Source organism: Ornithorhynchus anatinus, chromosome 8 (assembly GCF_004115215.2).
Source record: "Ornithorhynchus anatinus isolate Pmale09 chromosome 8, mOrnAna1.pri.v4, whole genome shotgun sequence".
Lineage (NCBI taxonomy): Eukaryota > Metazoa > Chordata > Mammalia > Monotremata > Ornithorhynchidae > Ornithorhynchus > Ornithorhynchus anatinus.
Window position 1 is genome coordinate 13,847,591 of NC_041735.1, and position 16,221 is coordinate 13,863,811.

A 16,221-nucleotide genomic window follows, 5' to 3' on the forward strand; every position below is an offset into this window, starting at 1 on the left:
CCTCTGAGTTTTCCCTGACCTGCCTGCCTTCTCCCCTTCCCTTTCTCTTGCCTTCACTCACCGTCTGGCTGCTTGGGTGACTCCTCAGGCTCCCGGGTCCACTTGATCATGGTCTCAGGAGAGCGGTACAGGAAGATGAGCTTGGAGAAGAGCTGTTCCTCCAGCTCCAGCTCCCCCATCTCCCGGACCAGGAAGATGTCAGTGCAGAGATTGAGCACCCGATCCACATTGGGCAGCTCCTCGTACATAATGGAGCGAGGGATGCCATTGAAATACTCTCGGATGAACTTGGCCACAACCATGACGACGGAGACATAGAGCCCAGTGATGCTGTGGAAAGGAGAGGCAGAGACAAGATGGGTTGTCCTCACTTTTTAGCAGTTTAGCTTGTCCAAGCTTGTAAAACACCATGCCTGGGAAGCTGTCACTAAAAATGAGGGAGGGTGGCTTAATAATAAGAGGATAATTTGCATTTTTAAAACACTGTTCTTCCAAAGACCATGTGGGTTGAGTGTGTGTGTTGGGAAGGGGTGTTTTATAGGCACAATTATCCCCATCACAAAAATGGCCCAAACAAGGCCTGTGGTGAATGTGACAAGCCTCGACAATAACTCAGTTCACCTGGTTCTCCCATTATCCTTCTGCTCCAAACAACACTTTTCCCATCTGATGACTTTGCTCTTATAAATCTGGGGGGCAGAGGGTGTGGGGGGTGTGTGTGTGTGTGTGTGTCCATCCTATATCTTTACATGTATAAAGAGAGGGAAATGGAGGAGATTGCCCATTGCTGGATGGAGGTGTGCAAAGAGAAGCAGCGTGGCTAAGAGAAGCAGCGTGGCTCAGTGGAAAGAGCCCGGGTTTAGGAGTCAGAGGTCATGGGTTTGAATCCCCACCCTGCCACTTGTCAGCTGTGTGACTGTGGGCAAGTCACTTTAACTTCTCTGGGCCTCAGTTACCTCATCTGTAAAATGGGAACTAAGACTGTGAGCCTCACTTGGGACAAACTGATTACCCTGTATCTACCGCAGCACTTAGAACAGTGCTCTGCACATAGTAAGCGCTTAACAAATACCAACGTTATTATTCCTACTTGTGGCAAAAGGGTTACAAAGGTGCTTAAACCCCCTTAAATGATACCTGTTTTAAAACAGGATAGTAAGAATTCAACAGAGAAAGAGTGGTCAGTGATATTTCCTGTTAATGATCCTTCAACGAGGAGTTGATTTTTCAGCTTGTGGCCTTCTGAATGTTGGCTTCTCTTTCTGTGAGCAACTTTTGGCCATTTCACTGTTCACACTGCTCTGGGGTGGCAGGAAACTTCCCCCCATGAAAGATTGAGGGGAGAAGAGTGGAGCTATCGTCAAATCTGTATCCATAGTGGATTATCCATTTTGTGAACTATGGTAGAATTAAGCTTTCACTAGATTAAGCCTGCCTTCCCTGTTTTATATTATCCAAAACACCTTTCCAGCCTCACAGATAACTAGTAGCTCAAATGAACGTAGCTGTGGCTTTTCATTTATCCAGGGACTCCTGTCCTCTATTCCTATGGGAAAGTGGGAGTGACTGGACCTCCTCTGCTTGGATTTCTTACCCGTATCCTGCGAGGAAGCCCATGCTTGGGGGGGTGACTTTGTCGTTGTAGATCATGAGCTCCAGGTTCTTGGCACATCCCTTATTCTTGGCACAGCTGGGTCTCCATTCCTGAATGACCCACCACTCGGTCTCTTTGGAAGGGTCCGATGATGTGTTGCCCTGAAGCCGCTGAAGCCAGATGGTGATGTTGCGATAGAAGGCCAGTCTGTCAATATCCTGGGGTCGCTTTGAATGAGCTAAGTGGGATAAAGAAGGGGATGAGGCTACGATCCATTCACCTGCGGGCAGGGTTCGAGGCACAGGGCCTCTTGCGATCGGCCTCAGCCATCCGAGGTCATGAAGAGTTTGTTTCCAAAGCACAATCTCACGTTTAGCCAGATATAGGGCTAGTTGCCATCCTGTTAAGGGCTGCCACCCCAGAAACCTTTCTGCAAGTTTGTAGGATTTAAATCTGGACCCATGGATAAGCGACCCCACTTCCTTATACCTCCAATGGAAACAACACAGAATCACATTTCTTTTTTTCTCATGTGAAGCGCTGCTCGTTTTATCATCTCCCTGAACTTGGGCAGTGAAGAAGGGCAGCAATTCTTAATCATCCCAGCTTTACAGATGGAGAAAGTCGGGGTTCAGAAGCTGTCACCTCCTTCCAAGAGCACTTGCTGTCCATACCACACCAGCCTCCATAGGGGCAGAGTTGCAGCAATCCCCAGCCCAGGGATCTTTCTGGACAGGGCCACAGTCCTTTCCTCCAGTCACCATTAGGTGAAGAGAGGCAGGTCTCTGAAAGAGGTCCCAACAGTAGTGGGGTGGAAAATGGATTGAGGCAACATGCAGCATAAGGCTATAAATCCTTACCAGTTTCTAACCGTTTTGCAATTTTAGCTTCTGTTCCAGCTGTGGTCCTGAGGCCTTTTGGTATTAAACCTGGAAGAATTCTTTAAAAGTAAAAATAAGTAATTAGGGTGAGGTTTTTAGATCCCTTTTGGAGCCTGATTAAAACACAAAGTACAGAGTGCAACTGAATTGATACAAATTATGTCTATTGGACATTTACCAAATGAGTACCAGAAGAGTCATACACAAGGTAGAGAAACCAGCCAATTTTACACAGTATTTGAAGAGTATTTAACGCCTTAGAAGAGAAATAATTAAGATTATGCAGGTTCCAATAAGCCCACTGATGGTGTAGACACGGCAGAATGTCTCAGGTTGGGGATATAAAACTTCTACTTGACCCTGCTCCCTTGTGAAAGTAGATCTATCTTGCAGAAATGTTTTCCAGTGGCCAGACCAAGCTCCCTCCAGTGTACACCTCTTATCTTCACAGTAAAAGAAGGGGAGGGTGGTAAATGCAAGTTTCTCACAAGGCTGGAGATTTTCTAAATTTTAAAATACTTTTGTGGGGTTTTTCATGCCATAAAGCAGAGTTTACCATGTTAAAAAATATTGCTCTTTCTGGCTCTCCCTTCTAGGTTTTTGGTTTAAGGTGGGTGAAGATGAGGGTGGTGGAGGGAAAGGAAGGTGACTACAGATGGAGGACACACCCAAAACGACAGCCTACTCTTCCCCTGCTAATTGACGAAGTTCTCCCCTTAGTAGGTGGTCCCTTGAATTGTTACAGTGCTCTCACAGTAAAGTGATATACCAGAGACACCCAATAATGACAATACCCTAGGAACTATACCCCTTCGAGCAACAATACCCCTTGTTCCTCAGCTCTACAGCACTTATGCATATAACCACAATTTATATTAATGGCTGCATCCCCATCTAGACTGTAAACTCCATGCCTACCAACTCTTTCGTATTGTACTCTGCACACAGTAAGCACTCAAATACCAGTGTGAAAATAACTGCTCAATGAACTACGATTTTATACAGCACAGAGAGAAATTTAAAATACCTACAGTGGCTCTTTCCTGACATGGGTCAGCATTTGGACAATCTCATCTCTCAGTTTCTTATCTTGGTAGCAGACCGTGTACTTGCCCGATGCTTCCACATTCTCGACCAGAGCCACATCCCTGAGAGAGGGGAAATAAGGCAGAAACAGAAGAGGCATAAGCAAATGAAGGAGAAGGTTTGAGTGGGATGGGTTGCACCCTCCAGTTCCTTATTTCTGCTAATTGTCCCATCACCCTCCAACCTGTGGCTGCCCTTGTATTTGCACTTTATTCACCCCATCCTCAGCCCTACAGCACTTGTGCCCACATCTTTAATTTATATTAATGTCTGTCTTCTCCTTTAGACTGTAAGTTCCTATGGGCAGGGATTATGTCTGCCAATGAGAAGCCGCATAGACTAGGGGATAGAGCATGGACCTGGGTTCTAATCTCAGTTCTGCAACCTATCTGCTGTGTGAACTTGGTCAAGTTACTTAACTTCTCTGTACCTCAGTTTCCTCACCTGTAAAATGAGGATTAAGAATGTGAGCCCTACATGGGACAGGGACTACGTCCAAACTGATTAGTTTGTATCTACTCCAGTGCCTAGCATAATGCCTGCCACATAGTAAGCGCTTAAATACCATAATAAAACTTATTTTGTACTCTACCAAGTACTTAGAACAGTGTTCTGCACATGGTAAGCACTCAAATATGATTAATTGACTAACTGGATCCAGAACAGATCCACCCCAGATTTTATTCCAGAAACTAGACCCTAAAGAGTTCCAAAGCTGGGCAAGGATGGGTGGGAAAGAGAAGAGGACAAAAATGGAGCTGAATTTGGATCCCAATAAAGTTCGTAAAGTCCCCTATATAATGATCAAGTAAGCATGGTGAAAGGGAACTCCTGAGCATGTTAAACAGGCTTCCTGATTCAAATGATTCAAATGGCATAATGCTTTAAGATGAGATGATTGCAAGCTTCTACCACAGCAGTATCCACGTGTAGCCTTCCCACTGAGAATATTCTACTACTGCATCTGACTAACATGGACAGGATTCTGAACTGGGGGACTGAACAATACATATATAGAGGACTTTAAAGAATCCTCCAGTCACTAATGACGATGGGGCAAGTGGTGGCAAAAAATACCCTGACCTTTGGCACAGCTGTTCTGTTTGGGAAATTAAAAACATGCTCTCCGCTTTCTCTTCTATTAACTTTGCTCTGAAAATTATTTTTGAAAGGTCTGAAAGGGCGAGCTAAAAAACCCCTTTTTCACCTTCCTTATTTATAAACACACAAACTCTGCAATGCGGTTCTACCATCTGGAAGAATTAACTCGAGAGTCCATAGACAATTCTAGTAGGGCCACTCAGCCTTTTCCCCCAAAATACCAAACCCCAGACTCTACTTTATCTGCAGACACCCTTTGTAGCTGGGACTGACGAACAATATTCCCTATTCTGCTCTCACAATGGTCTTGTCATAGTATTTTTACAAGCATGATGAGAAGGTCCTGTTTCTGAGGGACTCTGAGACCCAAGAGCATGCTTGTGCAGTTTTTTCTTTTTTGTAACCTCTGAATGGTCCAGAAGAAGGTAACATAGATAGATGAAGCATTGGATAGCTCAGCGATCATGGCTTCCCGGTTGGCCGGGCTGATACTCCACAGCAGGCTGGCATTCCCTTTGATCTTTGCGACAATGATGTCCTCCGGCTCATAGTTCATTATAAACTGCAACGCTTCCTTAGGATAAGCCAGGGTGAGGGTGAAAAGGAAGAATGAAAAGACCAAAATGTGAAATTGCGTATAACTGATCTGGAAACCTGTTTCCCCGACTTCCCAAAGTACTCCTCAGAGGAAAGTGCAAAAGGCTCCTCAACTGTCTAGCATGGGCAGTCAAGGGCCTGCTCAACAACTCAAGGCCAGACAATCGGTGCTACCTACCTAGACAACGTCTTTGCGGACTTAGTGATACTCACTGGATGAAGGGCATAGCGATATGTCAACTCATCATAGGCTGAAGAAGAGAGGGGAGCCAAATTCTGCTGTTGAGAACTCATAGTAAACAGAGACTACAAGAGAAATGAGAGAAATATTAGAATCCTGCTTCTCAGTAGAGCAGAGCTTTCAGGTTTCCCAGCCAAGGTTAGAAAAAAATCCAGACCATGACAGAGCAACAGATTCGATCAGAAAGGGGCCAAGTCTTGTGGAGTGTTGCCAGGCAGCAGAGGCCCCCTGGAGGCTCAGGTCAGTCTGCAGATTCCCTGCGATATGAGCCGGAGCTGCTCGGGAGTCATTCTAAGGGGCTGGATCCCTGAACTCCTCTGAGAAGTACATCATGCTGCACTGATACCTTGAGAAAACTAGGGTTTGGATTTGTCTTTCCTAGTTTCCTCTTCAGCCAGTTTTGTGTTTTCCCCTGACTAGATATGCCAAATCAAGTCAGCATCTCTACTCAGAATAAGAGTCCCCCCCACCCAATTCCACCTCAAGGAGACTGGAGAGGAAGGTCAATGGGCCATTTTCCCAAATGCGAGCTTCTTTAGCTTCTTTCCCACCATAGACCTGGCACCCACCAGGTGGCATGGCTCTGCGTCTCCGCAGTCAGGGGAGACATTCAAAAGGGAACAAAACCCTTACAGCTATTTTACAGAAATGAGACAGTGACTTTCCAGATCCTTGTGGCTTGGACTGCAAAAGTTAGGACTTCTATCAACACGAATGAACATGCGCGTGGGCGCACACACACACACAAACACACAGAGTTCACCCTCTTCCCTTCTCATTACCTCATAACCACTGATTGAAATTTTGACCGAGATACCCAGCGGTTGATTTGTCAATCCTCCCACAGCCTTTAACAGCGACATAAAAACCAGAGGAAACCACATGAAGAAAATCAAAGCAAATGAAATGATGCCTCCCATTCCATATTTCACTATGTTCTTTTTCTTCTGTCCTGGTGGCTGAGGATATTTCTACAAAGAAGGGAAGAAAAGAAAGCAGTAAGACACAACCACCATAACTTTGGAGACCAGTAGCTAGTGATGATTATGCACAGGGAAATTAAGTGACGTGCCCAAGGTCACACAGTACACAACTGTCAGAATGGCAGAGCCAGGATTTAGAACATAGGTCCTTCTGACTTCTGGGTCTATGCTGTACCCACTAGTCCATGCTGCAAACTGCTCAGTACACAAACCTCAGCAAATTCCAGGTGGAAGCAAAGAGGAAATTTTCTTTTAGATGAGTGAAAGGGGCAGGAAGAAAAACCCCCATCCTAGCCAGGATCATGCCAAGGCTGAAATAAAAGGGCATTGACAGGGAGGGGAGGCTAAGAGCTCAGCATGGAGGATTGAGAGCCTAATTCTGAGTCCTGATTGAAAGGAATAATAGAGGAGACGTGAGTTGGATGCCATGTTATGAGAAGGGATGGAGAGGACACCCACCACCCACACTGAAGCTCATCTCACCCTCAACCAGATTGGCCACAGAGAGGGCAAGAAGAGGGTTGCAGTAGGGCAGGGGAGGCAATTCCTTTCCCTGGAGTTGTGGGGAAGCTCAAGAGGCTCTGGCAAGAGCCCAAAAGGAAGAGAAATCCCAAGAGGCTGTCTCCAGAAATGACTAGGCATGGCACCACCACCTGCTCCACCACCCTCCACCTCGCTACACAGTCACACACATACAAACACACACACGGGAGCAGGAGAGAGCATAAAGATTCTTTCAGTCATTCTCATCAAGGGGTTTGCTCCTAGGGCAGGGAGCAGTCCAAAGCTTGGGGCCCAGGGAGGTGGCTGCATTTGCCTCCCATGCTTCCCCCAGCACAGCTGGTCCTGTTGTGCCTCCAGGCCAGCACTTTGTAAACTCCGGTTAACCCCTTGGTAAACAGAAACCAGAGAGTCTCTGGAACTGGACTCCAGTCAGCCCTGCTGAAAGAAGCTGATGGTATGGTAAGGAGGAGGGGAGGAAGGGAATAGTGTTGCAGAAGGGCTGACACCTACAAGGAATGGGGAGGCCATTGGTTAACCTCACTGAATTATCTTCGCCCTATTCAATTTTCTTGTATATATAAATTATTTTGTGAATGTTCATCCCATTAGATCATGAGCTTCTTGGGGTCATGTCTTCCAACTCTGTCGAACTCTCCCAAATGCTTAGTACTCTGCTCTACAATTGATGCTTAATAAATTATCCTAATAATAATAATGATGATATTTGTTAAGCGCTTACTATGTGCCAAGCACTGTTCTAAGTGCTGGGGTAGATGCAAGGTAATCAGGTTGTCCCACATGGAGCGCTCAGTCTCAATCCCCATTTTACAGATGAGGGAACTGAGGCACAGAGAAGTGAAGTGACTTGCCCAAAGTCACACAGCTGATAAGTAGTAGAGCTGGAATTAGAACCCACATCCTCTGACTCCCAACCACTAAGCCACACTGATCCATCAGCTGCTATCACTCACCTTCTCTGATTCCCTCCAGCACTTCATTATGAAAACATTAGCATACAGCTCTTCCAAAGAGATCCAGCTAGAGAGGCTGAGGGCTGTGTCAGTCCAGATCCAGTCCAAGACAGCTCGGAGCTCCAACAGGAAAGGCACAAACCGAAAACTGGCATGAGAGAAAACACCAGACAACCACCATTTGAATCTTCCCCAAATAGCTTTCAATCTGTCAGATTAAGGGAAGGGTGAGTGAGGTGTTGGGGGAGAGAGATGTGTTCATCTGAGGATATTTGTGAAGGGGAAAAGGAGAATGAGGGAAAATGAGTTATGGAGAAGCATGAAATTATCTTGCTACTACCTGGAAAGGAACTGTCTTTGTTTCCTTTGTAAATACAAAGTTTGGGCACACACACATTGGCTCCCCTAGACATTTTGTGCAAGGGGTTCACTCCTCAGCAGATGGTTCCATTGGAACAAACTAGGAGCAGTGAGAAGCCAGGTACTGATGCTCCTGACATTTCAAAGGCGTCAAGGCACCAAGATTCTCGGGGAGATTAGCGACCAAGGAAAGCACCATGGAGGCCTGGAGTGGAACCCAGAGTTTTTGGCCAACATCCTTTCCTCACTTACCCTTGGAATAGGAAGAGATTGGTGAGATTAAAATTTTTGGTCAGATAGTTGCCCATGATCCGACTGGGGTAACCACATTTGATCTGATAGGCCGACAGACCAAAGTAAATACATTTTATAAAGTACCAAATCTGAACCACATAGTTGTGATTAAACCTCCTGCAGGTGAAAAGAAAGAACAGTTGTCACTAATACTTTATAGTCATACTGATTACAATAATCAACATTCATTTATTCAAAACTATGTTCCATCAGGCCAAGCCATATTATCTAGCTATGCCCTGAACCCCCAAATGGGGAGGGGGGTTGGAAATGGTCTGTCTCTCTTCAATCTAGTATCATCAAGGGGTGGACTCCAGTTTTATAGCTCAAAAACAAATGAAAATTTTGGAAAATTGTAGAAAATGGACTCAATATGAAACGTAGGAGACAACGTAAAGAGAAGATGCCCAGAAAGAAGAAAAGTACTTAGGGTAAACGAACCAATTACAGAGTTGACAGTTCAGTACTGAGTGAATAAAGACATATTGGTGCAGGGCAGCTCATGGGAGAGAGGCAGGCAACCCTTCCTCAGGAGATATTTTTCCTCTTCTGAGTAAGTGATGGCTTCACAATCCAACAGTCACTTCGAGGACACAAAACTAAGTACTTTCCACACAGAAAGCACTTAAATACCATTACACTCCTTCTCCTCCTAAGGTGTTCAAATTTATTCCAATGCCCTGAGTGTCTAAGGGCTCAATGCTTACCTCTAAACCACAAATGCTCATCTATCATAACCACAGCATGTGCCCCCTTCAAGACAGATAGTGAAGAGGAGGGGGAAAAGCATTTATGCAGAGATCTGGCAGGCTCATTGAACAGAATCAACATCTGATTAGCTGACTGCCATGAGAGAGTGCAATGCACATGAGAGGAAAATGCACCCAAGGAGCTGTTGAGGTGAAATGCAGGGAGCCATAAACAAGGGAGGTAGAAGAAGCATTTTTAAGTCAATGAGACACAACCTTAGATGAGGTGGCAATCAGAAATGGGTGGATCTTTTCGGGCAGAAACTTCAGAAAGTTCGTAGTAACATAAAGCAGAATTAGAAATAGTTTCAGGTACTAAAAATAGCAGATCTTTCAGCATAATAAATGGCAAACTTCACAAGGGCACAGTACAAAAAGGGCCACCTAGGTCTTCTGATTTGCATCCGTATTCACTGATGAAATCTCACTGTGGTACCATTGTAGTCATGGGTGCTACTCTCGGTTCTGCCACTTGTCAGCTGTATAAGTTTGGGCAAATCACTTTACTTCTCTGTGCCTCAGTTACCTCATCTGTAAAATGGGGATTACGACTGTGAGCCCCAAGTGGGACAACCTGACCACCTTGTATCTGCTCCAATGCTTAGCACACAGTAATCATTTAATAAACATCATTATTATTATTACCACCTTCAACTTGGCATGGGTGGATATATGTATGTATGCATATAGGTGTCACAGTGAGATTTCACACACCCTCTAATGAACATTTATTAGATTTCACATCTTCTCTAGACTAAGTTCCTCATGGGCAGGGGTTATATCTACCAATTCCATTGGTAGCGCTTAGTACAGTACTCAGCACGCAGAAAGTGCTCAATAAATACCACTGATTTATTGCTGGGCCTTCAGAAAAGCACAATGACATCCTTCATAAAGTTTTTATTCAAAAAGCTTCCTAAAGACACATCCTGGTTCCATTCAGTGTAACTATTGAATCTGTTTTATTCTTTCATGACTCCAGAGGCTGCACTAATGAAAAATCCCTGGCTGGAGAGCACAGCTCTGGGCTCCCACTCTGCTCCCTCCCAGAGACTGAACTATTTTAAGGACCTGTCAAAACAAGAACGGTCTGCACTGAAGGAATACCATTACACCAATCTTAACCACTTACAATGCATCACCCAGAAAAAAGAAGCCTTCTCTCAACTGTCCATCTCTGAAAACTCATATAACAATTCCTCTTTTCTCAAAAGAGCAGAGTGCATTTTAAACGGGTCTTCCAACTCTATTATATTGGATTCTCCCAAGCACTTACAGTGCTCTGCACCCAGTAGACAATAAATATGATTGATTCATTCCTATCAGATAAGGAGAGAAATGTCTGAGCTAATGGATTCCTAAACTTAGGTATCACATTCTATTGCTGAATTTATTACTAAAATGGGAGCAGGGAACATGTCTGCTAACTCTTTTGTACTGTATTCTCCTAAGCACTCAGTAGAGTGCTCTGCAAGTCCTGATACATGAAGCTTAGAAAACCTCAAGGCAAAATCAAGACCTCGGAAGAGGTGTATCATGACCCCTAGGCAGCTTCTCAGCAGGAAGTGTAACTACCATGCTAATGCAAGTTCATTGTGAGCAAAGAACATGTCGACTAACTCTGTTATGTTGTTCTCTCCCAAGCACTTAGTACAAAGTAGCACTCAAATATGACTGATAAAAAGTCAAAGCTCATATATAAGAAGAGACTCCTGAGTAAGTATATTCCCCATGGTCCTTAGTGCAGTTATATTGAAAATTTACAATGGAAGGGCAAGGCAATGTGACCTAGTGGAAGGAACTGGGTCTAGGAGTGAGGAGACCTGGGTTCTAGTTTGTTTCTCCACTGGCCTGCTGTGTGACCTTGGGCAAGTTCCTTAACCTCATTTTACCTCACTTTTCTCATCTGTGCAATGGGAAAAAGATACCTTCTTTCCCTACCTCAGAGACTATAAGCCTCATGTCTACCAGGACTGTGTCTGAGTCGATGATCTTGTATCTACCTCAGTGCTAAGTGCTTTGAAAATTCCATAATAATAAATTTCACTGAAAATAGCCACTCACCCTCTGGCCCAGGATAAATAATAATTTATGGTGGATGAGTATTAAAGTTCCTATTTTCTTGGGAGGTGGCAGTCTGACGAAAGTTCTGTATTTCATTTCCCCAGTCTACACACAGCATATTGGACCTCAAGGGTTATGGCTTTTTGTCTCCTCGGAACTGAACATTTTTCCTTCTAAGATAATCAAAAGTATCTTTTGAGTATTTACTCTGTCCAGAGCCCAGGACTAATTGTTTAGGAGAGTACAACACAATCATAGTAATTGTGTAATTGTAGTAATATTGTTATTGGTAATACTAATAATTTTGGCATTTGTTAGGTGCCTCCTATATGCCAAGTATTGTACTGAGCACTGGGGTAGACAAAAGATAACCTGATTGGACACAGTCTCTGACCACTGTGGTTCACATTCTAGGTAGGAAGGTTGAACAGGCATTGAATTCCCCATTTCACAGATGGGGAACTAAGACAGAAAAGTAAAGTGATTTGCACAAGGTCACACAGTAGGCAAGTGACAGAGCTGGGCTGAGAATTCACGTCTCCTGACTCCCATATCCATGCCCTTTCCACCAGGCCACACTGCTTCTGGTAGACATGATCACTACCCTCCAGGAGTTTCCACCCCACGAGACCACCACGATACCTTTCAGTGACTCCTGGCAAGATGAAGAATATCCAGAAGTGAATGGCAAAGACAAGGACAACTTGAAACACACACTTCCCAAACATGTTCTTCCTCAGGTAAAGGCCTCTGTCCACGATCATCGTGCCAAACTGGATCAGGATCATCGGCAGGAAGGCTTCAGGTAGGTGCTCCTCTGCAAGAGCCTCGCTGAGGTCTGTTTTCTCAGAGTATCTCTGTGAAGAATGAAATGGCCAAAGTGTTAGATTCAAAGGCAACTCAGTCCTTGAGGTAAATGCCTACTTTGTTCCCTCTGGACCATAAAGGAATCAAATTGTTAAAGCTGGGAATTGAGTGTGACACCTCAGACAGCCTCGTTTTTGCTTTAATTGTAAAATCCAGTCAGCAGTGGGGGCCTTTAATCAACTAAACATGGTAACTGCCTTTGGATAAAGGGGGAGGCCCCAAGGCATACTGATAAGAGGATGAGTGGAATGCTATTTTAATTGTCAAAAAAATATGTTCCTCTCATTGGATATAGCTAAGTTCAAGCTGTGGTGAGTTCTCTGGACTTCATATTAGTGTACCTTCAAACAAACAAAAATTACTTCATTCAGTCATATTTACTGAGCACTTACTGTATGCAGAGCACTGTATTAAGCGCTTGGGAGACTACAATGTAGAAATAAACAGACACATTCCCTGTTCACAAAGAGCTAACAATATAAAGGGAGAGACAGACAATATAAATAAATGAATTACAGATATGTAACTAAGTGCTGTGGGCTGGGAAGGGAGATGAATAAAGGGAGCAACTCAGGGAGATGCAGAAGGGAGTGGGAGAAGAGGAAAGGAGGGCTTAGTCAAGGAAGGTCCCTTGGAGGAGCTGTCCTTCAAGAAGGCTTGGATAACTATACTTTTTTCTCCAAATAAGAATAATTTAAATGGCAAAGATATCCCCAAATGGTTGGTATTTGTCATCAGATGACCCAGGGTGAGGGGGTAATGGGGAGCAAACCTGGCATGGGAGAGCAGCACTGTATCTGTGGGCTATTTTTACCGCTGAACCCACAGCCACAATCCCAGCTGAACAGCTTGTGCCAGCAGTGGTCGCTGTCTCCCTTGAGCTTCATGTGGCCAGTTGGTCAGGGTCGTGGCTCAACACCGTGGTGGTGGGTTGGTCAGGGTCATGGCTCAATACTGTAGTGGTGGTGTGGACTGGAATGAGGCTTCCCTCTTCATTTAATTGGGGTGGGAATGGCAGAAGATCCAGGCTCATCCCTGGACCTTTCTGTCATAGAGTTGGAGCCTAGGAGTCCAGAATGGGAACTTTCCTTGCTGGATTCTGCCCAGAGTTAAGGGCAGTGATCTGCAAGGAGATCTGACTCAGACCCACATTGCCAAACCACCTGTAAAACAGAGATATGCTTACCCCGAAAGCCCAGTAGCCAAAGATGACAAGGACAAAATTGATTACTTCTACCAGAAACATCAATGCATAGGTATCACACACCGGACTATATTCTGGGTTAATAATGTCATAGAAGAATTGTCGGATAGGAAGATAAATCTGAAGGGCACTAAGGAAGAAGAGATAAAAGTAATCACAAACCACTTTCAAGTAACAGTCTAATGGTAGCCAGATGAATATGAGGGAGCATATAAGCTAAACAGACAGGCATAACACATCTAACAATCTAGATCATTAGAATCATAGCTAACCAAGATCTGCTCAACGATCCTGAGTTTCCTCAACAAAATGAAACAGGGCACAGATGTTATTGCCTGGGAGGTAGAAAGCTGGAAAGTGTGATTGGTTTGCCTGCTTTATTTCCCTGCAAAGCTCAGAAACAAATTTTCCTTCTGAGATTTAAGGAGACCAACTAGCAAATTATCTAGAGAATTCAGAACACAACACACTTCAGGCCAAAAATGTATTTGATTCAGATAACTGAGCCAAAGATATCAAGACCAGGGACTCTACATTTAGCTGGGATAGTTATTCTTTTTGGGGTTCTACCTCACCACACACAAGATCCCTGGCAGGACCCATTAGGGCTCTACTTTGGCCAGGGTAAGGAAAGAGGACATGCCAGCCAGAATCAGGGCAGCCTGGCAACAGGGGAAGAGAGAGGAGTGGGTACCCTAGCCTCCTTCTCTTTTTCCAATTAGGCAGAAGCAACAGCAGCAATAACAACCCCTACTACTGTGGCTGCACCAGCCCACATTTGACAAGTGGCAGAGACAGGATTAGAACCTAGGTCGTCTGACTCCCAGGCCCATGCTTTTTCCACTAGGCTACGTTGCTTCTCTTTCTCCTTGTTCCATGTAACTGGCCTCTTCTTCCTCTCTCTCCATTCCCACCCACTTCCTTCCCTAATTGTCTTTCCCTCCCTCTCTCACTCTGGGAGCAGGTTGGACATAGTCGTGTCCCAAGTGGGGCTCACCGTCTTAATCCCAACTTTGCAGATGAGGTAGCTGAGGCACAGGGAAGTGAAGTGACTTGCCCCAAGTCACGCAGCAGACAAGTGAAGCAAGGTGGTCTAGTGGATAGGCCCTGGGCCTGGGAGTCAGAAGGACCTAGGTTCTAATGCCACGTCCGCCTCTTGTCAACTGTGTGACCTTGGGCAAGCCACTCTCCCCCGATTAGACTGTACGCCCATCAAAGGGCAGGGATTGTCTCTATCTGTTGCCAAATTGTACATTCCAAGCGCTTAGTACAGTGCTCTGCACATAGTAAGCACTCAATAAATACTATTGAATGAATGAATGACCAAAAAAGCAGTGTGGCCTGGTAGAAAGAGCATCGGTCTAAGACTCAAAGGACATGGCTTTTAACCCCAGCTCTTCTACTCACCTGTTGTGTGGCCTTAGGCAACTTACTTCACTTTTCTGTATTCAGTTTTGTCATCTGTAAAATGGGGATTAAATTCCTATTCTCCTTCCTGGACTGGGAAACCCATGTGGGACAGGGACAGTGTCCAACAGGATTATCTTGTATCTACCCCAGTGTTTAGTACATTGCTTGACACATTGTAAGGGCTTAACAAATATTATTATTGTTAAAAGCTAATCTTCTTAGCCAAAGGGTATATATTTGACCCAATTTATCTAAATAATTTGTTGGTTTATGCCTGACCTCAGGCACTCTGCTTCCCAACTCACACTGATTTTCCTGGATTGCCTCATCTGCTTAAGGAGGAAAACTTTCCTGGCTTCCCCTTTCTGCCATTTATGTGACTCTAGACGGGATTTCCTCCTTCAGAGGGAGAGATAAGATTGCTCATCCCTTCAACTAGTCCCTCCAGTTTCCCCTTCCCTCAACCTTCCCACCACAAAAAAAGTCTTAATTACATTTTAATCACCAGCTTCTTGGTTCTTCTCATTAGTCTTTTCAAATTCCGAATGGAGAACTGTTCACTGGAAATGGAATGCTCCCGGAACTTTTTCCATCTCTTCCTGAATCCCCCTTCTTCAAGCTCCCCTGGCCAGAGAAAAATATGCCATTTTTCCTAGCTCTGTTTTTGAAATCACAACTTTTATTCACTCCTTTCCCCAAAATAAGATTTAGCTCTGGTCTAATTGGCTCCCAAACCCACATTCGAAGCTTAGAGAGACATGGATGGACTTTTTCCGGTGCAGCTGCAGGCATCAGGGAAAAGAGGGCCAAACTGGACACGCTGGGACTTTGATCATTTCTCGGTCACTCTTCCCCTGGGAGCTGCAAGTAGAAGGAGCAGGAAGGATGGAGATGGGTATACTGTAATTCTTTATATGTTTGCCTTTCCTGTTATAATGTAAGCGGCTTACATCCAATACAGTGTGCCACACCACGTGGGCACTGTTGCTGGGAAAAAACTCACTGCCCCTTTACATCTCCCCTCCTTCCCTGGTGGTTAATGTTTAATCATCTATGTTCTCCACAGTAGAGAAGGAGAAGGAAGAGGAATTCAATGCAAGGACATGGCACTTGCAATATCTTAGTGGCCTGAATAATGGCAGATGAATTGGCTTCCATGTGAATAGAGAGAGGGGTAATGCATCTAGGGAAAAGCAAACTCAGTCATTGCTAAGTGATGATAGACTTGGAGGTATCAGGTCCAACTCTAGAAAGAAAAGTGGGAGTCAGTGTTGACTGGTTTTTAAATCATCAGTCCAATATGTGGGAAAAGCCA

At 44.7% G+C, this 16,221-nt stretch overlaps 1 protein-coding gene across 1 annotated transcript in view; it reads right to left on the bottom strand.

Annotated features, from left to right (window-relative positions):
* Window positions 1–16,221, bottom strand: part of LOC100080288 (piezo-type mechanosensitive ion channel component 2-like) — a 79,960-nt gene that overhangs the window by 1,397 nt on the left and 62,342 nt on the right. Inside the window, exons 42-53 of the mRNA XM_029070344.2 lie at window positions 15,401–15,530; window positions 13,479–13,626; window positions 12,068–12,282; window positions 8,571–8,729; window positions 7,959–8,106; window positions 6,283–6,471; window positions 5,473–5,565; window positions 5,067–5,236; window positions 3,507–3,623; window positions 2,455–2,534; window positions 1,595–1,832; window positions 62–330 (exon numbers count right to left, since the gene is read on the bottom strand). Of these exons, the coding sequence (XP_028926177.1) occupies window positions 62–330; window positions 1,595–1,832; window positions 2,455–2,534; window positions 3,507–3,623; window positions 5,067–5,236; window positions 5,473–5,565; window positions 6,283–6,471; window positions 7,959–8,106; window positions 8,571–8,729; window positions 12,068–12,282; window positions 13,479–13,626; window positions 15,401–15,530 (1,956 nt within the window). The remainder of the gene's footprint in view (window positions 1–61; window positions 331–1,594; window positions 1,833–2,454; window positions 2,535–3,506; window positions 3,624–5,066; window positions 5,237–5,472; window positions 5,566–6,282; window positions 6,472–7,958; window positions 8,107–8,570; window positions 8,730–12,067; window positions 12,283–13,478; window positions 13,627–15,400; window positions 15,531–16,221) is intronic.